Genomic DNA, 22,900 nt, shown 5'->3' with positions numbered 1-22,900 from the left:
GTACCTAGGTATACATGCCACTAACAAAACCCCCATCTTTCACATCAGGCATCAGAATAATGTATTGGTAGAAAACTCTTTTCAATGCCAGGACAGAGGTTTACATCCCACAGTAGCACCCAGGCCCAGGGATCAGTGTTATAAGAGGCACTGCAACATTAGAGGAACTAGACAAAATTCTGTCTTGATATTCCTGAGCATCCCCATTAGCTTTGGAATGACATGTTAAATTGAAAACTATTCTTCTGGCGCTTGTCCAAGTGGAAGATAAACAACCTTTTGGGTTTTGAGAAGAGAGGTGAGGATAAATGTCATGCCTTAGCTAACAATCTTCCTCAATAAAACAGATTTTAACGTTCAAACTGTATCTCAGCGTTTATTCAGTGCATGTTGGCTGTTGCATTTACTGCCAATAGTAACATTAATTCATTGTTTTCATAAATCATTCTGGGATAACCTGAATATCAAATGTAATGAAGAGATGTGGTAAAAACAAATTATATAAGCCTTTAGACTGGGGAATTATTTTAAAAGAGGAATATACGTAACAAATATAATACATTTTGTATCTTTACCATTTGCTGATAAAGAATGTCATCCTAATTAAGCAGGAAAGAAAAAACTTATTATGACAGGAGTATTACTCGTTACTAGGGTAAATCTGCTGACTTCAGTGAAAAATAACATGAATAATTTTTACCCATTGCATTTTCACCCCCAGGGTGTACTGCTGAACCCACCATTCCAAAGAGAGCATAGAAATGGACTACATTGAGAAATATGATCCAACAACAATTGAGATTTACAGAAATATATTATATGTGGTTTATATGAAATGGTTTAAACCACTAACATGTGACAGCACTACAGTAAACACTTCAAATAATTACAAAACTATCTATAGTACAGTATAGTTTGCCATATCTCTCAAAAATGTGGTTCTTTGAAATATAAACTCACATTAAAATATAAAAATTTATCAAGCAAAATACATTACCTGGACCTTGAAAGGTTCAAATGTATTTATTGGGTGTGTTAGGCCATATATAACTTTATCATTTTCTGCCACAAATGTTCCTGGGAGAAGGAAAAATAATCAAGTTTAAAAGCATAAAACTTCCTGTTTGCAACATTAATTAACATTAGTAACTGCAACTTATTTCACTTACCAAAAATTCTATCCCAAATAATCAGAGTACCACCATAATTTTTGTCAATGCAGTAAGGATTTCTGCCTAGAACACACACAAAAGAGTACACTGATGAAAAATCGGTGAATTGTACTAACTTCAACTGAACTCCAAAAGTAAGCCTTTGTAAATCTGACTTGCTTACTTAATAACAAAGACAGGAAGTAACTAACTTTTCATTGTTAACCAGCTACACATTTTCTTATGCCTCTCATCTGAATACTAAAATATAACTTGGGATGAAAATGTATGATTCAAATTCATTATTGCTGCAATTTACCTGAAATCAATGTAATTATATCTGGGATGAATTCACCCCAACTTGTATATACATACAAAAGTTAAAAAACAAATAGAAAAAATCATAAACAATTAATCAAATTGTGGCTAACAAGATATGTGCCTAATATATACAAGATGTGTACAACAATCTCATGAATGACTTCCTGTGACCTCTGTACGCCTTCTATACTATAGCTCAGGTTTCACCCTCACTTAAATCATGGGGAGCTTCTAGGGACTTAATTATGAATAGGACCAATCTCTCTATTTAGTACAGGGTTCCACATTCCTAAATTTTACTCATATTTACTCAGTCCCATTAAAATCAAAGAGCTAAATTCTGCCCTCAGTTACCCACAACTGATTTAAACCTGTGCATAACTAGAATGAACTTGACGAGATTTGTGGCTAATAGGCTCACTGAGTGAAAACAGAATTTGGTACACTGGGATTGCCAATACATGTGCAAATCTGAAGGACTGGATCTTCACAAAAATTCACCCTCTTAAATGTCTATACAGTAAAATAAAAATTAACACACCGTTCTAATAAACAGTTATAACACCCACTGCACATTTAGTTATTTTTGAGCCTGATTCAAATTAGTAAATTAAGTGTCTTCATCTCACCATTACTGTTCTACTTATTATCGTTGCTTTTGACAAGATAATGAATGAGCCTTGCAAACTGCCCAATGGATAAGCCAAAGGCACTTTTAGAGTCCCAACTTTTTCCATGTCCTGTACAAGTTCTCAAGCCTTTTCCACTACACTACACCATTAAATTAACCAATCACATATGTACACTACAACCTATCCTTACGCTATTGTTGAAAAGTGTGAAAAAATTAATATCAATTGTATTGAACAGTTGCAAAATGATATTTTCAATAATGCAGTGAAATGAAAACTGAAGTTTCACTGAAATAGCCAAATGCAGATTTTTTTTAAATGGGCCAATTCTATGCAAATATTGAATGTTTGACTTTAAGGTGCAAGAACAGATGAAAATGGGTTACAATATTTATTAATTTTAAACAATGAAGAGAAAAGGTTTGCTATTCCCATCACTCTTCTCATATTCAAAAATGTTGAACTGTTTTGCAAAATTGCAAGTAATTCACATTTGGACAGAGAACAAATCTGAAAAAATTCAGTCTGAGAAATAAGTGTTTTAAAGTTATAACTCACTGAGAATAAAAGGTTGTTATAAAACTCTTTATGAAACCTCTCCTATTATTTTAAAAAAACACCAGTCACATTTCCTCATTTCTCTACCTTTTACATATAATATAAATAATGACAGTAAGAAAACAAACAACGGAAAATCAGATGACATGCCTATTGCTTACCATGATGAACTCTGTGGTGACTGGGAGTATTAAGAATCAACTCCAGAGGTCCAAGGTTGTTAACTACCTTTAAACAAAATTAACTTATAAATGAATTGGCACAGACTGTGTAAAATCAAGAAAAAAGAGGAGGAAAAGTTGGAGGAGGGGGACACATAAGGAGGCTAATTTTTCCCTTACAAGAGAACTACATCTGGAAAGGTTTTTGCATAAAGGAACACTGTACAAGTTAAAATAATCCACTAAAACTCTTATACTCTATTGTCAGCTACTACGTAGTAGGAATTTTTATAAAACTCATGAATCATAAAATCTCCATAATGCAAACTAAAATTGGGATTATTTTCTATGCTTGCTTAATACATAAAATAAATTGCTGGCATGTTTACATTTTATTACATTGCTCATGATTCCATAGGGCTCATATGTTTGCTACTTGTTCATGTAGCCTTGTCACCCACGCGCCTCAGAGACTAAATGTAATTCTAATTCATGCTGCAAAGTCATCTTCATTAGAGCCTGTTCCAGAAACACTCATTGCCATAAGTAAACCTTCCCATCTTCTGAGGAGAATGTATCAGTCTTCAGAGTAAATTCCACAATAATATCTGTTCTCCAGGACTGAATATTTGACATTGTGATTACTTTCCAGAAGCAAAAAACCCAGAAACTCACTGTCTGTGTCTACACTGGCCACATAACCTGTAATAGCTATGGAAATGAGAGAAGTCAAATAGGGAAATGCGCGGGGGATTTAAATATTCCCCGCGGGATTTAAATAAACATGGCCGCCGCTTTTTTCCGGCTTGGGGAAAAGCCGGAAAAGAGCGTCCAAACTGGCGCGATCCTCCAGAATAAAGCCCTATTCTGAAGGATCTGTTATTCCTACTTGCAAGTAGGGCGGCCTTGTTTCTTTAAATCCCGCGGGGGATATTTAAATCCCCCACGCACTTCCCTATTCTCACTTCTCTCATTTCCATAGCTATTACAGGTTATGTGGCCAGTGTAGACACAGCCACTATGTATACCTTTCTAGAACCTAGGAAATATGAAGAGCAGAATCTGTCATTTCACCCTCTATGGACATTTTGCTATGAACCTAATCACTTCGGCTGTGTCTAGATTACATTCCTCTTAGGACAGAGGAATATAAATTAGACACATCAAAATTGCAAATGAAGCGGGGATTTAAATATTCCACACTTCATTTGCATAATCTCGTAATGGCGCTCTTTCAAAAAAGCGCCATTTAGAAAGTAAAACCGCGGTCTAGACACAGTTCTTTCGAAAACTACAGGCTTTTTCGAAAGATCTTGTAAACCTCATTTTTTGAGGAGTACTGGATCTTTCGAAAAAGCCTGCCATTTTTTAAAGAACCGTGTCTAGACTGTGGTTTTACTTTCAAAATGGCGCTTTTTTGAAAGAGCACCATTACACGATTATACAAATGAGGCGCAGGATATTTAAATCCCCACTTCGCTTGCAATTTCGAAGTATCTAATTTACATCCCTCTGTTGAAAGTGGGATGTAGTCTAGACACAGCCTTCATGTTTAAACACTACAGTGACTGGTGCTCTGTAATTTGTCATAAAGCTGGATTTCACAGATTCCAGATAAAATAGGGAGGCAGATAGCTATTGCCCTTGAGAGCAGACACCCCCATTTCAATGGGTCTAACTAGGTAAGGTTTACATGTAAGATTAAAGAATAAATCCCTTAAACTTCAAGATATTCCATTCCTGCTTGCAGCTATCGCATATGTGCGAGGGAAGACAAAATGCATCAACTGAAGCTTGTGTGGACAGATTGCATCCCCCATAATCAGAAGAATAATTTTTTTTACTTTTTTGTCTATTCCTGGCTGCATATGTGATATAAAACTAAAAACAAACAAAAACTACAGATGGACAGCAAACAGATTGTGGATGGGGGGCATCAGAAGATTTGAACATATGGAAACGGGCAGATTGGTTCAGGTGAAGAACGCTCTCACTCTACTGGTTTTTACCTGTCACATTCTCCCTTCCCACCCTTAGTTGTGAGGGAAAAGTTCTGCACATGAAGGCTGGAATACTAAAGAGGTTTTTATTATTTGTATTTTATATTCATAAGCCAAGGACAACATAAGCAGGCACATCTGAATTTCCAAATGCTTTTTCCAAATAACTTCAAGCTTGAAAAGACCACCTAATGGTGAGAAACAATTCATCATTCAGGCTAGCTCTGCTTCCATTCTCTTTCAAGCAGCAAATCCCACTGTTTCAAAATATGTGAGATCTGACCACTAAATTAATATAATCTGAGTCAAAGAGCTGGCTTGAGCTGTAGTCCAAAACCTGGAAGTGAGAAGTGATTTATCTACTAGACCACACCTAACTATGATCCACTTTCTTTCAAAATGATTTTAACTAAATATTTAAATAAATGTGTGGTTTTTTAAAAGGACAAACAAGAATACTGTAGCAAGGAGCTAAATGTGATGGGTTAGTGATTTCAACTGTCAGTCTATAAATAACAAGTCCTTGACAACGTGGATACCTTAACTATTTTAATTTCCAATTGATTAAATATGTACATAAAAATTGCTAATAAAATTTATGCTCCACCAAGTGTGCTGAAGACACTCTGGCTGTGTCTACACTGCACCCCTTTTCCGGAAAAGGGATGCAGATTAGACACTTTGGAATAGCAAAATCCGCAGGGGATTTAAATATTCCAAAGTGTCTAATCTGCATCCCTTTTCCGGAAAAAGGGTGCAGTGTAGACACAGCCTCTATGTCTGCCTCCTTGGGAATCTCAGATATATGAGTAACATTTTAAATATATACATTTGACTAATGTTAATGAGACTATAGTCTTTGGAAAATGCAATCATGATAATAACCCCAAAAGGCAGAATAGCTTTTCTTGAGCAATGACATTTGCAAGTCTGCATTGTTAATGATTAATGCTTTCAAGTACCATTATACAATGTATTACTCAATCATGTTCACCTCTACTGTAGAGAAACAGTAGTGCACACTGGTGAAAAAATTCTCTAAGATGGTAATAATAACTATCCCATTTTCAAGTTCAACCTGAAAAGCTCTTGAAGATTTGCAGAGCTCATCTAACAAATGCCTGACATGTTAAAAGTACCAAAACATAAACCTAAGTTTCTGCCAAGATACAACAAAAATTCAATTTTACTGAATATCTAGAAGTAAAACTAAACTGAGTTTTGAAACTTCATTTGTGCTAAATTATATTTTTACTTTTTTGTGAATTCTTACTAAAGAATAAAATATGATATAAATATTATCCTCGTGGACACTATTTAGGGCTCTAGTCCAGCAGAAAAGCACACATCTGGAAAGCTCATTTTTCAAGGTTCCTGCAGTCATGCATGGCAAAGAAGCCAGACATTTTTGCTGAATTGGATTCTAAGAGTCAAATCTTGCCATCCTTACTCAGGCAAAACTCCCAGGGGCAGATCCTTGGCTGGAGTAAACTGTTATAGTTATGGCCCTTTGATAATTTACAGAGCCTAAGGATATGCCTCCCCCTTCATCAAATGAGGTCAAGGGGAGTTTCGCTTCAGTGAGGATAAAAGGATTTAACTGTACATGAATAAACGTGCAACAATCTTAAACATGTTACACATATCAAGTTATAATGAACTCCTTGAAAATGAAGAGCTAGTAGGCGACAAACAGGAGAGGGGACATAAGTGCACTAGTAGCAGTTACTTCACCTGTAAAACAGAGATAGTGTAATATCTCTTTAGCAACAATCTTACAGCTTCTAGCACAGACGTATTACCACATCCCAATTCTACTTTTATGCCCCTTGTAAGATACTGATTACTGCAGTCTCTTTAGCAACAATCTTACAGCTTCTAGCACAGACGTATTACCACATCCCAATTCTACTCTTATTCCCCTTGTAAGATACTGATTACTGTTGATAATATCAGTGGCCATAATATCTTATGCTCATGTAATGGCTGAGTCTTGCTAACTGTTCCTTTATCCCAAATAATAGCGTTGGCTCAAACGTTAAATAAAAAAAAATATTTTCAAAAATGTAATTTAATTTTTTCACAAAAATTACCAGTTTTGTTTTTCTACAAATTTTATCATACCTGTTTGACAATTTTTTTAATTTTAAAATGTTACTATTTCTATTTTTCCCCACTTACTATAACTAGGATTTTCAGTAAACAAAAGATTTCAGTACTATTGTAGTCATGTTGGTCTCAGGCTATTATAGAGTGGTAGAGGCTAACTTCTGTTGGGTTATCTTCTGTTGATGAAAGAAAAAAAATCAAGCTGAGAAAGAGCTGTGTGTAAACTCAAAAACTTGTCTCCCACCAACAAAACTGACACAAAAAAAGATCTGACCTCTTCCACCTTGTCATTTTAAAAGATTCAAATAGATGTTTTTTATGTTATTTAAAGGTTACTTTTTTCAAATGCTGTTTCAAACACTTTGATTTCAAATTTTGATTTTTTTGTGAAAATAGATTTTCATTTTTAGTTTGCTCTATAAATGGAACAACCATAATTTGCCACAAAATGTAATATTATTTAGAGGGAAAATGTTTTGCCATGAAAAAAACTTTTGTGAAAAAAAAATTAAGGAAAAAGGATGCATGCGGTGTAAGCAATTTTACTAGTCTTTGATCTCTACCCTTGAAATCATAATTTCTAAGCATCAAAAGATTAGAAGGTACTAAAAAGAAACGTTGAGGTATAGGATATGTGGAAGAAGTGTGTGTATGCCCATATGTGTGTGAGAATCAGAGTATGTATATAAAACATGGCAGTTCACATGTATATGTGTTTATATAAAACATGCCTGTTCTCTGCAACATCCTTTTGCAGCTATTTTAGAAATGCAGCAAAACAATAGCTACTAATATTTTAAATAGTCCAATATGTTGTCAAACTGTGACCTCATCCCTATTTTGAACAAAAAGGCTGTTTTCTTATGCCTGTGTTTGTCTTTCATGCACAACCACCCACTGCTCTAAAATCAAGTGATGTCTCCCATTTCTCCTCCCTGAATTAGCACACTACGTACACCTCAATTCCCCTATCAGTGACCCTTAGATGAACTGCAGGATTCCAATAAAAGTGTATTTTGCTTGTTGCTTTGTTTGGTTTTTATAAAAATCTACAGCCACAGAAAAGTCTCGTTTGACAGTCCTCCTGCAAATGAACTTTATAAATAAACTGCTTAATTGCCAAATACACCGGTATTTTAAATGTGCCACTAAAAAAAAAAAAAAGCTTCTACTCAGAATTCTTCAGAAAATATACTTCTGCATCTTATTTCTTTTTAACAGAGTACCTCTCTTTTATTATGCTTAGCAATTGCTACACAATATAATAGCACAATATAATAGACTTACTATGAAAATATTTTAAAATGATTTCCCAGCACCAATTTAATACACTTGATAGGTTCCAAGCTATATCCTCAGAAACTCCCTCCACCTATTATTAATCAAAAACCTATTGGCAATTAAATAAAGTCTTGGTACATAACTGGAAATATATATTTTATATAGGAACATATTTATATAAAGATGGTTCCTTTGTGACAGCAAAATCTAGACTGGAAGGAAAAAAACATAAATGTATCAACCTCTCTTGTGGCATGTAAGCACCTCCATTTGCGGTCTCAAGGTTTGTCAGCACCCTGGGAAATCTTTATTGCCTGGTACCTGCACCACTTCAATGCTGTTCTTGTTTAAATAATGAGAAAAAATCCAAGGGACACTTTCCATCTTGTAACAACTCCTTCTGTCACCACTACAACATGAATCTTTATTTCAGCTCTATTTTGACATGAAAGTTAGAAAAGAATGTAAACTAAGTAAAACAAACGATATTATAGTAAAACCTTTTGTGACAAAGGCAAATTTTTACCATAATTCTAGGAGAGACTGCTTATAACTTGGTGGTAGTTCAATTACTTCAGTGTTACTGACCTATAGACAGCAGGGGTCAAATTCATCTTTGGTTCAACACCACTGCTGTCAAGGAAATTACACCATGGATGAATACGAACCAAGGGTTAGCTAATACGTACATATGCCAGTGTAACAGGAAATCAAGCACTTATACTATCAATTTCCGCACCATATCAAGACAATCAGGATTATTATTATTATTATTTATTAATTATTATTATTAGATGAATTTATATTTGAGACCATCTGGTGAGGAAATGTAAAAATAAAAATATTGCATTCCTCACTAACACTGTTGTGTTAATTCAAGACAACACTCCCATGTATTTTTACAGATGGCCTTGGTGACCATATTTACCATGTGAAGTCTCTACAGGGAAGCTAGGGAAAGGCAGAACTCCTAGGATATGCGCTTGTCTGCCCAGTTTCACACTTTGAAATCCTCAGCAAACCCTGATTTATACACCGCCAACTGTTTTCCTATCTGATTAGGCAGTTTTCTACTCCAATAAGCATGTAATATGGAGGTAGCCAAATTTCCACACTGAGGAGTGAAAAAACAATATTTATAGTTTGGAAATAAAACAAGCTAAGGAATCAGGCCTGTTGGGATCATAAAGAGTTTCATAGGGGGTGAATTTCTGATAAATCTGTATTGTAGAAGGAGGTAAAAGCCTAGCTTTAATGGACAGTCAGGCTTAGGGTATGTTTATATAATAAACACACAGGCTTCAGAAATGTGTTTATAATAAATTATCTTGAAGGCAGATTGTTGTCACTCATAGCTGTTTTACCTCTCGACCAGGAGGTCAAGATTTGAATCAAGTTGGCATTTGATGTGAATATTTTAGTTAACACTTTCAATAGGGAATTCTACTTCTCTTTGGGAAAAAATGCCTATTCCAGTCCTTCTCTTTAAGGGATGATGAGCATGTAAATGTGTGTTATTTCAATCAATACTGCCAACTAAAAATGACAGAAAACCTACATTAATTGGTCACTGTCGAGAGAGAGTGAGCACATGAGAAAATTATGTGTATTACTACACAGTACTACTTTTTTAAGTTAAATGTTTCAAACAACTCCAGGAAGAACTTGTGCTAGCCAACTTGATTACCCCTACACATCACATAAAATGTGAAAGACATACTTGATCTGACTTATCAGCTTTATGTGCACTCAAAAAAGAGTGGCCTACCAAGAAGACTGAGTGTTCTAGACCCCTCGGACTCAGCTTCAAAATAATAACATATGATTAAGGTTCCAACCTAACTAAAGAGCAGCCCTTTGCACTTTTTATTTGTGTGTGATGCAGCATAGCCAGGGACTAGCACCGGCAGCTGTTTATAGAAGAAGTGCCCTTTAAGTTCACAGTTTGGACTTAAAACCTTAACTGATATAAGCATAATCTCCTTGAGGGACTATCAGCTATCTTGGGTCTCATGGCAATAGCTAAGATTGCCTCATATAACTATAACACAGAAGGTGGAATTTTTCTGGCAAGGACTTGGCCCTCTACCTTGCTCTCCCTCTGTTGTAGTCACAGCAGCAGCAGCAAAGCACTATATGGGTATACTTGCAGTCAAAAATCAATTTTTTTAAAGTTTTTTTTATAGTTTTATGTGATTAGATGATGGTTTACTGGGAGTTTGCTTTGTTGCAAAAGAGCTGAAGATACCTTAAAGAAGCTGGGTTTTCAGAAAATGTTGAGTACTTCCCTCTGAAAGTCAGGGCCCTCAAAGGTTTCTCAAGTTGAGCACTTGAAAATTGAGAGCAACAAGAATCCCTAGTCACTTTTGAAATTCATGTCCCCTGTAAGTGAACATGACAGATTTTATAAAGAGCTGAGTATTTGCAGCACCATTCAGCATAATGTGATTTACAGGTGCTCAACACTTCTCAGAATTTGATGGACAGTTATGATTTATTATTATTATACTACTTCATTGATTTCCTTCATTGATTGACTTGACTCATTTTCATACACGATAAGAAGCGCACACATTTTATTACTCTCAAAAACCCAGGTTCATTCCCCACAATCAACAAAAGAAATGAAAAGCACCCAGATATTAATGGGCCTTTCCACTTCATGGAGGTCTCTATAAGGAAAATTAATGGAACATTATAGTGCTCAATCTAGTGTATATTGCTGTGACTGAGGATTTCGGCACAATAATGGAGTCTGTTGCTGTCCCTCTTATCTCTTTGGCTGTGTCTAGACTACATCCCTCTTTCAACAGAGGGATGTAAATTAGACACTTCGAAATTGCTAATGAAGAGGTGATTTAAATATCCTTCACTTCATTTGCATAATCACATATTAGCGCTCTTTTGAAAAAGTGCCATTTCAAAAGTAAAACCACGGTCTAAACGTGGTTCTTTCGAAAACGGCAGGCTTTTTCGAAAGATCCCATACTCCTCAAAAAATGAGGTTTACAGGATCTTTCAAAAAGCCTGCTGTTTTTGAAGGAACCGCATCTAGACTGCGGTTTTACTTTCAAAATCGCGCTTTTTCGAAAGAGTCGATGTAGTATAGACATAGTGTTACAGTGGTTACTCCCATCATAAAAAATATTGAATTCAAAAGACCAAACTCCTGTTCCCATATTAATTGCATTGTACATGGCCAATCTAAATTTACTCTCATTCAGCTCAAAGCAAAAGTCGTTTTTTGGGGGGGAAAAAGTTTTCATTAGAATTGGTCAAAAATTATCAGTTGTTTTGCCATGAGAACTTTTTAACTTTTTTCATTTTCTGATTTGTTTTCTACCTTTAACTAATGTAGTCCCCTTACTGAAGAGGCCTCTGACTTTTACTGCGAGGAGCCTATGTGCTGCAATCTAGCACTAGAGACTACAACTCCCATGAGCCCTTGAGGAAAAAAGGGGGAAGTGGGGCTTGTCGGGGCATCTTAGGAGAGGGTGCTCTCCATTTTGGGACAGAGGAGCCAGGCTGCCATGGAGGAGTCTTATCCAGTCCAGGAGCTGTTGTGTTGCCGCTACAGCCTGGGACTGAGAGCCTGTGGGGCTTGGCTCTAACAGGCTGCTTCAGCGGCTGCTGATAGTCCTAGAGGGGAGAAACTCTGACTGTACCTGTGACTGAGAAGGACTACAGAAACTGGCACACAGGAGGAAGCTATAAGTAAATGGGCTCTTTGGGAAAGTGCTGCCTGGGACAGACCTCAGAGATATAGACTAACTCTGGGTCCAAAGAGAGGCAGAGTATCTAGCCCAGTGAACCAGAGCTGCTGGCGTTTGGTGGAGCCTGCTCCAGTGGCAGAGGGATTTTGCAGCTGGCTGTTCAGCTTGGACTAACACACACAAGACTTGCACGATGCTGTTCTCCATTCCAGTTCCACACCTTCAAGCGTGCCTACACAAGCAAGCATCTGGGTCTCTGAATCTAGAGGAGTGCACACTCTGGGGTGGGATAAATGGTGACAGTGCAAATGCCAGATACATAAGTTCCTCTTATTTGTGTATTTTGTTAATTGATTTTATTCACTTTTAATCTGCTAAACCCTATTTCTTTAAGTTGTTAAGTAAAGGTGTGTTCATTCTAATGTAATCAATTAGATGTATATTATTTATAATTGTTGTCCTGGAGTTAGATCCAGATTACTGTTAGAATAATTTTATTCTTGGAGGCTCCCAAGGCACACCATTAAGTGTGTGCACAGGGCCAGCCAGGTTAAGGCACCACCATTGTATATTCTTTATGAGCAAGGGACTGCAGCAAGGGGGTGGATAGGGAAGCCCCAACTAAACAACATCTTCTCGGGGTTACTCAGGATCTCCTTTTATGTTAAGACCATCAAGCACCCAGGCTCACCTGTGAGTGTGACCTGCTCCCAAGTAACCCGGGGAGGAAAAAGGGGGTTACACTACATTTTTAATTTTATTAAATAAAAATCAAATAAATTTTAGTTTTAGTTTTCCTTTCTCTGGCTTTTTCTCCCTTTTTCTTTCCCTTTTTTTCCTACTTTTTTCCCCACGCCAAATTTGATAGAGCAAGAATGGAAAGAAGTAGAGATGGCAGGAGAAAAGTAATATATAAATAAATAAAACTTTAAAAAATCATTTTAGTAGTCTGAAAAATTATAAATGTCCATGTTTATCATTTTCCAGTTTGTTGAAGAATCACAAAAATTCAAATACAATTAAAATTTTATATATGTAAAATGACTACTTTCTCACCAAAATATTTAAAATGGAATTTTTTCACCAATTCCAACATATAGCTTTTCCCAGCAGAAAAAGAAGAAGAAAAAAAAGCAAAGACCAGTTATGCACAGAAATTATGCCAATTCCACTGACTGGGAAAGAGGCCACGAGTGTGCATCATTTGATGATACAATTCCTCCTTCTTCAGGAGGGAGCAAGCAGACTGTTCCCAATCTCTCCTCATGTCCAGTTAGCTCTGGAGTGCAGATTCATATCATCAAGCCTGAATGTTCACTTTTCGAATTCCCTTACTCCTCGCAGTGTTTCAAGGCCAACAGGGGCACTCTCAGCGTTCAATTTAGTGGGTCTTAACCTGTCCCACTAAACTGAACACTGGAAGATCAATCCCCGGAGTGTCAATCTTCTCAGAAGTGTAGATGTGCGTAAGGGAAGTTGATGGGAGGGTTTCTCCCATCAATCTCCCACTGTGGAGCTACCCCTGAAAAATCGATGCAAGGTACATCAACTCCAGCTATGCAATTCACATAACTGGAGTTGAGTATGTTTCATTGATTTTAAGAAAAGCTTGTTTGGATGGATTTAATGTACTGAAGCAGTTAGAAAACCAAATGATTCTTGAAATGTTGGTTGCTGGCCAATCTTAGCAATCATTTTTTAGCTTTTTCAGTGCAATTTTTAAGTCTCTCTCTTTTTCTATATTGAAATTATAAATTGTCTATTTGCTGTATCTGATTTGGCCAGGGTCTCTAAATATAAAACTGTAAAATGTCAATGGGACTGGATATTTACTGTGTGAGCTTTATATTTAGAGACCTTGGCCAAATCAGACATTCACAGTAAATTGACAATTTATATCTTCTTCTTAAACCCTTGTACTCCGAGTGGAGCACAGGTCATCTACAAGTCTCCTCCACTTCACACTATTTTGAGACAAAACTTCTAGCTGACTCTAGGAGTACCCCACTTGTTGTCCTTCAATCTCAGTAGATCTTCTCCACATTGTCCGAGGTCTTCCTTTTTTGCGTTTTTCTTGAAGGTTCCATGTAAGAGCTTGATGGACTATGCTGGATGATGGTTTTCTGAGAGTGTGGCCTAGCCATCCCCACTTTCTTCTCTTGATTTCAACATCAAGGGGTTCTTGTCCTGCTCTGTTCCAAAGCGCCTCGTTTGTGACAGGACACTGATGCAAATTGACTGTTAAGCTACTTTTTTGATGTGTGAAAATATTGCAAAAAAACACAATTTCAAAATATTTTCAGGAACTACAGTGGCTTGTTTCTAAGAGGCTCACTGAAATCATTTGTCTCAGTGGGGTATAAGTGGTACACTTTAAAGGTCAAACTCAAAAATGTCAATGTTTTCAGGCTCTAAATCACAGATACCATTAAATTATTCCCGACTTTAGTGACTTTCTTGCTATCTCTGGTTTGTACTGGGCACACCAAATAGAACTAAGCACACATAGTTGCAGGACTTTCTCCTCTCAACTCTTGAACTGAGAAGAAACACCCCATGTTAAAGGAACAAACTTACTGTAACTAGACAAGATGGAGAGCTTTACTAATCGTTCAACAATTAACCTCCATATTTCTCATTAGCAGCTACATTTTGTTTCCATACAATCTTGATTAAGCAGAAATTAATTCTTGGAATTCATCAATGTCTTTACTAAAGTTAAGATGTATGGCTTTTTCCAGTGACAAATGAAAACTCTCAAATTAATAATCATACATAACATTTCCTTACAAATAACACTTGCATCCCTGGATAGTAGAAAGAAAAGATGACTAAGATAATATCTTTTATTGGTCCAACCAAAGCTATTGGGAGAGACAAATTTCAAGTTACACTGATATTGCTTCTCCCACATTGTTATTTTAGATTATTTTTCATTGTTCATGTCAGGAGTGGACAATAATTTTTTATGAGGGACCACTCACAAGATTTTGGAAAGTGGTTGAGGGACACACTCTTCCTTGGTATTAATGGAGGAGGTGCAGGGTCTGGGATGGAATGTGGGTGCAGAAGGGAGCTTGGAGTAAGGGATTGGGGTGCAGGAGGGAGAATGGAGTCTGGGAGCGAGTTTGGACAAAGGAGGCAGTCGTGACCTGGGGCAGGGAACTGCGGTGCAGGGTTTTGGTGATATGACTTAGGATAGGAAGGGATTGAGATCTTGGGAAGGAGACTGGGGTGCCAGATCTGGGATGGGGTACTTGCATGTGGAGTAGTGGGGCAGGAGTGTGGGGCAAAGTGTTGGGGAAGGGAGAGACTGAGGTGTGCCAGACGCAGGTTCTCGCCAGGAGACTTACCAGCCTGCCTGCCTGCCTGCAGAGCTAAAGGCTTGCAGATCTTAAAATGTTTCTGCCTGCTCAGCCATGTGCTTGAGTGAGTGAGCTGGAGGGTTCTGTTTTGTGGCTGCCTGTTATTCAAACAGGCAGCTCCAATTGGCCAGTATCTGTCCAGAAACCAGACAATGGGATTGTGCTGCGGGTGGGAGCAACGTCTGAATCTTTCCCCCTCCCCTTCATACTCAAAGAGAAAGTGCCCCGCAGCTGCATTTCTGTGTGGTGTGCTGGGCAAGCTTGGGGCTCCCCACTTCCTCCGTGGGCCGGATCTGGTGGCTTGGCGAATCAGATCTTGCCCGCGGGCCATATTTTGCCCAGGTACGGTTTATGTTGTATTTACTATCTGCATTTTGCATATTTCTCAACTTGCACAATAAAACAACTTGGTCAATTCCACTTTATTATTAGTCCATTCAGTTCAATACCACTTGAAAGCCATGGACCTACGAAGATCTATGCACATTCTTAAGTTTTCTCACCATGGACAATATCGTTGACTTAACTGGGACAACCCACAATGTATAAAGTTAGGACTTGTCTACACTTGAAAGTTCATTTGGACTGAGGTATGGTGAGAGGTGCAATAGCTATTCCCAAATAGCTCCATGGGTGCATAAGCATATGGCACATGGATAAGCCTTTGAAATTTCATGCCCTTCAATTCTTACCTACTAATACAGATCTTCAATTTTTGAGTTGCAAACACTGCTGGGAAATTCATATTATTATTTCTTGAAATAATTGGAAATGGAATAATTTATGTTAGCCTAATGTTTTGCCAAACTAAGTTAGTTAGTTAGTTCATTCGTTCGGTCGGTCATTCATTCGCATTTCTGGACTAATCTGACCTGAAAGTATTCCTTTAAAAAAAGGATTACTTATGAATAAATTATTAGTTATTCACATCTGTTCCTACAACCATTCTTCATACACAACTTCCATTGACTTCAGTGGGAGTATCATAGACAGAGTGGATAAGGAATATATAAAGATGAAAAAATCCAAAATTCACAAATAAATATCAATGTGATCACGTTGACTAAGAAATGTGGGTCAATATATCATTATTTTTTCTAATATCCAATGTTTTCCCATATGCTATTGCTGACTTCCAAGTCAGATGTTATAATTCTTTTATGTGTTGACCATCAGAGCTGTGTCCTAAACAGATTTCCTACAGTACCATATTGATGTCTGTTTGCTATTAACATACACCCCTCTCTTTCGCTCTCTTTGTGCAAACTTACAGCAATTACATTATAATGACTAGGTTGTTTATTGTAATACTGCACTTCCTTTAACTAGCAGTGTGTATTTTACTTATGAATTGGGATTTGTTGGCCATATATTGCAATTTATTAGGATTTAGAAAGTGTTCCTCAATCTGGCAGTTAGTTTCTATGCATTTCTTACTCAGATGAGAGTTTACCAATGCGAAAATTTCTGGATTTGATCAGAGTTGTGCACTTGTTCTCAAACAAGTTGTGTCCTATTCAGATCTAGGATCACCAGCATGGGACAAGGGGCTGAGGTTGCTCAGGAAGCATGCACATCAGCATATACAGAACATGCCCACAGACTCTACATCTTCTCTTTTGCCCAGAGCACAAGCAGAGAGACTGGAATATTATTGCAGATTTTGAGGAAGACATAACTATTCCCTCTGACTGCAGCTCTTTTGAAGTATTCACAACTATAATTTGGCTCCTGAAGAATAAAAACACTACAGGTTGGACCTCTCTGGGCTGGCATTGGTGGGACCTGACTCGTCCCACTGGACCTGTAGCAGTCCCACGGGAGTTCCTGATGCCCCTGCCAGCCTCGCAGAAGCCCCACTGACCTTGCAGCAGCCCACTGCCCCCACCAGCTGCAGGCTCCACTACCCGGTGAGCTCCAGCCTCTCTGCCTCACTGGCTGCAGGCTCTAGTGCCCTGTCGGTGCCACTGCCCTGCTGGCAAGCTCTGCTCTGAGCCACTGTAGCCTCTGCTGCTGGGTCTTTCAGGTCCTACAACATCCGTGGTCCTTCTTAACCATGGATGTTGCTAGACCAGAGAGTCCCAGACCACAGAGGTTCAACCTGTTGAAGAAACATTCTAGAGAACAATTCTACATTCCCAGAGTATACTGGGTGTACAGGAAATACTGACAAATATAATCCAAAATCCAAAATATTTCAATTTAGAAATGCCCACGGGATGACTTATGGGAGTTATTGTTAGTATACTTCTAGCTCCTAGGGTGCGTCTACACCGCATCCTACACTTGATATAAGATACGCAATTTGCGCTACACAGGGTATCCCGAAATAGCTGTGCAGTATAGACATATCCCTATTCTCCACTGCAAGCCTGGGCTAAACTAAATCTCCCATAAAGCATCATGGTCTCCCCTCTTGGTGAAGAGAATTAGTGCTACATGTGTGTCCTAATGATGATCTATCATAGGGGATATAGTTCAGTTAAGTTGCATAGCCTTTCAAGAACAATGGGAAAATGAGATACTCCAACTATAACTTCCATGAAGCATAATTTTGTATATTAACCCAAATGTTGGTTTTGGCTAAAATATTTTAGATTTTGGGGTATTTATGTTTTCAAAAAAAGGCAACATTTTCTGTAGAAAGCAAAATCTTTCCCCAAAATAAAAATGTCCATTTCCCCATGAAAAACAGTCTTTACAGTGTGAAAGGAAGGTGTTGAGGCCTACCCAGAATATGTCAAATGAGCACCAATTTAATTGTAAGTGTAAAGGAAAGGCAGCATTGTGAGATACAGGAGATATAAAATAAAAACAAAATTTGATTGGATAACCAACAGTAACCCCGCTTTTAGGGAAGTAAGTAACGGACAGAAATATGCAACAAAGTGCTGATTACCTCAAATGGAGCAGACGAAAGTTTTGAAAGAGCAGAATGAGATTACAAAAATCTAACGTCAGTGAGGGTATGTCTACACTACCCCGCTAGTTCGAACTAATGAAGCCCGGGATTTGAATTTCCCGGGCTTCATTAGCATAAGCGGGGAGCCGCCATTTTTAAATCCCCGCTGCTTCGAACCCCATGCAGCGCGGCTACACGGGGCTCGAACTAGGTAGTTCGGACTAGGTTCCTATTCCGAACTACCGTTACTCCTCGTGAAATGAGGTGTACCGGTAGTTCAGAATAGGCACCCTAGTCCGAACTACCTAGTTCGAGCCCCGTGTAGCCGCGCTGCACGGGGTTCGAAGCAGCGGGGATTTAAAAATGGCGGCTCCCCGCTTATGCTAATGAAGCCCGGGAAATTCAAATCCCGGGCTTCATTAGCAAGTGCGGTATGCATACATTACCCTCCTAGTTCGAACTAGGAGGGTAGTGTAGACATACCCTAATTGTCAGGTGAGTGGAGGAATACCAAAATACCGAAACGGGGTATATAAGATTGGATGGAACAGACCAAGAGCAGACGGGTTGCGAATCCAAAAAGCTAGGTCTGATCAACCAGGGCTCCCTCCCCGGTGCTGAATCTCGCTGCCGCACATAAGCTCTGAAAGGGGAACAACTCCGGTCGTAAGTTGCAACGAAAAATCCAAAAAAAAGGAGAAACATAAAGAAAAGAATATCTCCTGAATCTAAGCAATGCTTCAATCTTTTTTAACGTAAGTATTATATATTTGTTAATTCTATAAACTGTTTAAAGGTAAATCAGGAGGGTATATCTGTAGGAGGAATTATTATTTCTTGTTTTTTAACTGTACTGTTTTTCTACTTTTTATTTGTATATTACACTGTCTTAAAAGAATCAAAGATAGTGAATTGATTTAAATGAAAAAATAAAGTAAATAGAAAAATAAAAATCTTTGTTTAACCCTAAAAATAAGTATTCCTCTGTCTGCGGTTTCAAATCCTTTAAAGAACCAAACCCAGTTACCAAAATAAAGAAAATTTTCAACTACTCCTACTCATAAGTCCATTTCTATCAGCCTATGATTACTTTTTTTCATCATAATTATTAAACAACCCTAGACTCATCTGCCACTCTGAGGGCTTTTGTGCAAAACTCCTTCCCACTTTCCTTCCCCTCTGCCCCTTCTCTCCCCAAAACCTCCCCGAGCTCCAAGGCAGGAAGCTAGTAATAGAGTCACAGATTCTAAGGCTAGAAGAACTATTGTGATAATCTTGATGGCCCGCTGCATAATATAGGCCAGAGAACTTACCCTAGATCACATCTTTAAAAAAAAAATGATGGAGAATTCACCACAACCCTTGGCAAACTGTTCCATTGATTAATTGTCTTCACTATTATTTCCATTCTGAATATGTTTAGATTAATCTTCCAGGCATTGGATTGTACCTCTCTTTGCTGGATTGGTAAACCCATTATTTAGCATTTGTTTGCCCATAAAGATACTTACAGGATATAATAAAGTCACCCCTTACTCTTCTGTTAATTTACAACTGGCCAACACCAATAACAGATAACATCCCTTCCATGCCAGCCAACACAGGACAGATTCAAGGCCTTTGCCTCCTGCAACCCACTTGAAGCTACTAGCAATGGACCCATAAGCTTTCATTTTCCTCCTCATATAAGAAGATGGGAAAGAGGGCTAAGACACCTTCGGCAAGTTTACTGCCATACATGGCAGTGTGAGGCAACTCACAATCTTTCCTCAGATAAGCAAATTAAGCAGAAACCAATGCGTGTCAAAGATAAAAAAGGCAAAGATTATGTCACCACATCACTATCAGGGGTTGTTTCAGTTGCTGCTTTCCAAATACAATTTGAGATCCATGGAGTTACAGCTGAACACACAGAAACTAGCTTCTGCATTTTGCAGTCAGGTTACAAATGGGACTAACTTATTTGCTCAAATAAAGGCACAGTAGAAGAATATAATTTAATGCAAATCTTCTGAATCATTTTTGGGAAGAAACTGAAATAAAGTATTTCTGTCTGTTACCAGTTGGCCTAAAATATTTTGTAGCTATTGAAAAATTGTATTATAATGCTTTTTGACCAAGGTAATTGTGTTTTACTTTTTTCATTTGACGTGAGAATAGTTTACCTGGATAGGCATTTCTACCAATTCATTAAGGAATTAATCTTAGTCCTACTGAATGAGTCTCTCAATTGACTTAAATATATATAAACTGAGTCCTTTTATTTTCTTGACTTATTTTACCTATTCCTATGTAGCATTACAAAAATGTATTTACAGTCTTTCAGCATTTCTCTTTAATATTAGTCAATGAACACACAATCATGAGATTTATTTCAGAATCCTACAACTGTGAGGGCATGTCTACACAGCAGACCTAAAGCCAAAATAAGCTACACAACTTGAGCTATGTCAATTGCATAGCGTAAGACAAAATAGCTTATTTCAGATTTGGGCTGAAGGAGGAAGTACAAGAGCACTCTTCCTCCAACTTCCCTTACTACTCATAAAATGAGGGTTATAGGAGTCAGAGTAAAAAGTCCTCCAGCTAGACATTATTTTGACATATTGTGAAATAACTGCTTGTAGTGTAGACATGGCCTATGTTATTTTGCCATCTATCTATTTTAAAAGGGTTTTTTTCAGGACTTCCTGACTGCATTTCAGAAAAGCATGTGTATATGACTTAACCTTGCAATACGGATAGCCCTCAGATAAGAGATTCTTATAATGAAAGTATACAATTGACTATAAATAGATAGCTCACATCTGTCACAGAGTAACGTCTGAATAAATTTACTTCCTCTTCTGTCACTTTAACATAGTCTCCTATAGACAACCACCTAACCTCAGGATGATTCTTACCAACAACCCACAGGACATATCACACTAATATCAACCTCGGAACTTTCCTTTGCAACAAACCCCGGTGCCAGCTTTGTCCACATATTTACTCTGCTGACACCATTATTGGACCTAACCATGCCAGTTACAAGATCAAGAACACATATTCCTGTTCATCCAGAAATATAATTTATGCCATCATGTGCCTAAAGTGTCCGTCTGCTATGTACATCGGACAAACATCTCAGACACTTCGCCAAAGAATCAATGCACACAAAACAGACATAAGACTCTCTCTCAGAAAGAAAGCTGTTGCTTTCCATTTCAGCAGACTGACCATTCCCCTCAATGACCTTCAAACAGGCATATTGCTTCAAAGAGACTTTAACTCCAGACTTCAACGAGAAGCTTCAGAATTGTCATTCATGCTTAAATTTGACACTTTATGTATGGGTTTAAACAAAAACTTTAATTATCTCACCCATTACAAAGATAGCTTCCCCAGTTATCACCCCTAGACTGTGTCCAGACTCACCTGCGTATAGACTACAGCCGCGTTCTTTCAAAATTAAATCGAAAGAATGTGGCTTTTCTTTTGGCGGTGGAAAACCTCATTTCACGAGGAAGAACACCTTTTTTCGAAAGTGCTCTTTCGAAAAAAGGCGTTCTTGAATGCAAACAGGGCTTTTTCGAAAGAGAGCATCCAGACTGCCTGGGTGCTTTCTTTCGAAAAAGCGGCTTGCTTTTTCGAAAGTACTGCTGCAGTCTAGACGCTCTTTTTCGAAAGAGGCTTTTTCTAAAGTCCTTTCGAAAAAGCCTCTTTCGAAAGAGGCTTGCAGTCTAGATGTAGCCCTAATGTCATTACCTCACAGAAACTTCCCCTATTATCACCCCTATATCATTACCTCACAGACACTAACCTTCCCCCCTCACCTCCACTCTGTTCTAAAATTTGATTTGTCAATTTCACATGCGTTCATTTTTTTGATTGTATCACTTTGGTATATAAGGTTGTGCTGATTTTCTTCCATATATTGATCTGAGGAAGTGGGTCTGGCCCACGAAAGCTCATCACCTAATAAACCATCTTGTTAGTCTTTAAAGTGCTACATACTTCTGTCTTTTGTTTCAGCTAGACCAGACTAACACAGCTGCATCTCTATCACTATGTAACATCTTCATTGTATCTTATCAAACACTAGGAATGCTTTATCCATTGTAACAGCCTGTTATGATTTTGGTACTAGGATTTTTTATTGTAATTAGCAGAACAGTTTAGTATAATGTTCAGATTTCTAATGTTTAAAAAACTGGAGGAATATGGACAAAAATTCTGAGGGTTGAGCTACTCCAAATGGGAAGCAAAGAGTGGACATTTTCAAACCTCGGGACTTTGAATGTTGTTTTGACAGAACTACATGAGCTTCATTATTTAAAATAAAATATATCTTTGTTTGCCCTTCTGGTGGGAAAGCTGGACAGAAACTAGTACTACAGATATGGAGAAAGTTGAAAGTTGTGATGTTGAAAGAAACCTCATTTATCATGTGATGTAATAATGGAAAATCTAAGTTCTGGTTTGGGGAAGGGTTGGAGTTTGTACTTCAGCTATAAACATTTTCTCCAAACTGAAACGTGGCATACAAAGTCTCAGTACAGAAGGATCTCGTCTTTTATTTTTTAAAAATTATGACTGAATTTGAAAGTAAATACTTAATTGTTCTGTAAGTTGTAATAAAACCTCCATCAGAAGTCAGGTTCCTTCCTCTCTCCTAATACTCAAACTGAATACTCATCATTTCACTTTTGTTTAAGATGGAAATTG

The 22,900-nt window shown here is 37.7% G+C and overlaps 1 protein-coding gene across 1 annotated transcript in view; it reads right to left on the bottom strand.

The window, feature by feature from the left end:
• AGMO (alkylglycerol monooxygenase) overlaps window positions 1-22,900 on the bottom strand; it is a 270,854-nt gene that overhangs the window by 130,675 nt on the left and 117,279 nt on the right. The window contains exons 6-8 of the mRNA XM_006138322.4: window positions 2,824-2,890; window positions 1,170-1,235; window positions 998-1,077 (exon numbers count right to left, since the gene is read on the bottom strand). Coding sequence (XP_006138384.2) covers window positions 998-1,077; window positions 1,170-1,235; window positions 2,824-2,890 — 213 coding nt within the window. The remainder of the gene's footprint in view (window positions 1-997; window positions 1,078-1,169; window positions 1,236-2,823; window positions 2,891-22,900) is intronic.

This window comes from Pelodiscus sinensis, chromosome 2, assembly GCF_049634645.1.
Source record: "Pelodiscus sinensis isolate JC-2024 chromosome 2, ASM4963464v1, whole genome shotgun sequence".
Classification (NCBI taxonomy): domain Eukaryota; kingdom Metazoa; phylum Chordata; order Testudines; family Trionychidae; genus Pelodiscus; species Pelodiscus sinensis.
Note: the sequence above shows the minus strand (reverse complement) of the source record. Positions and strands in the feature narration are given on the sequence as shown.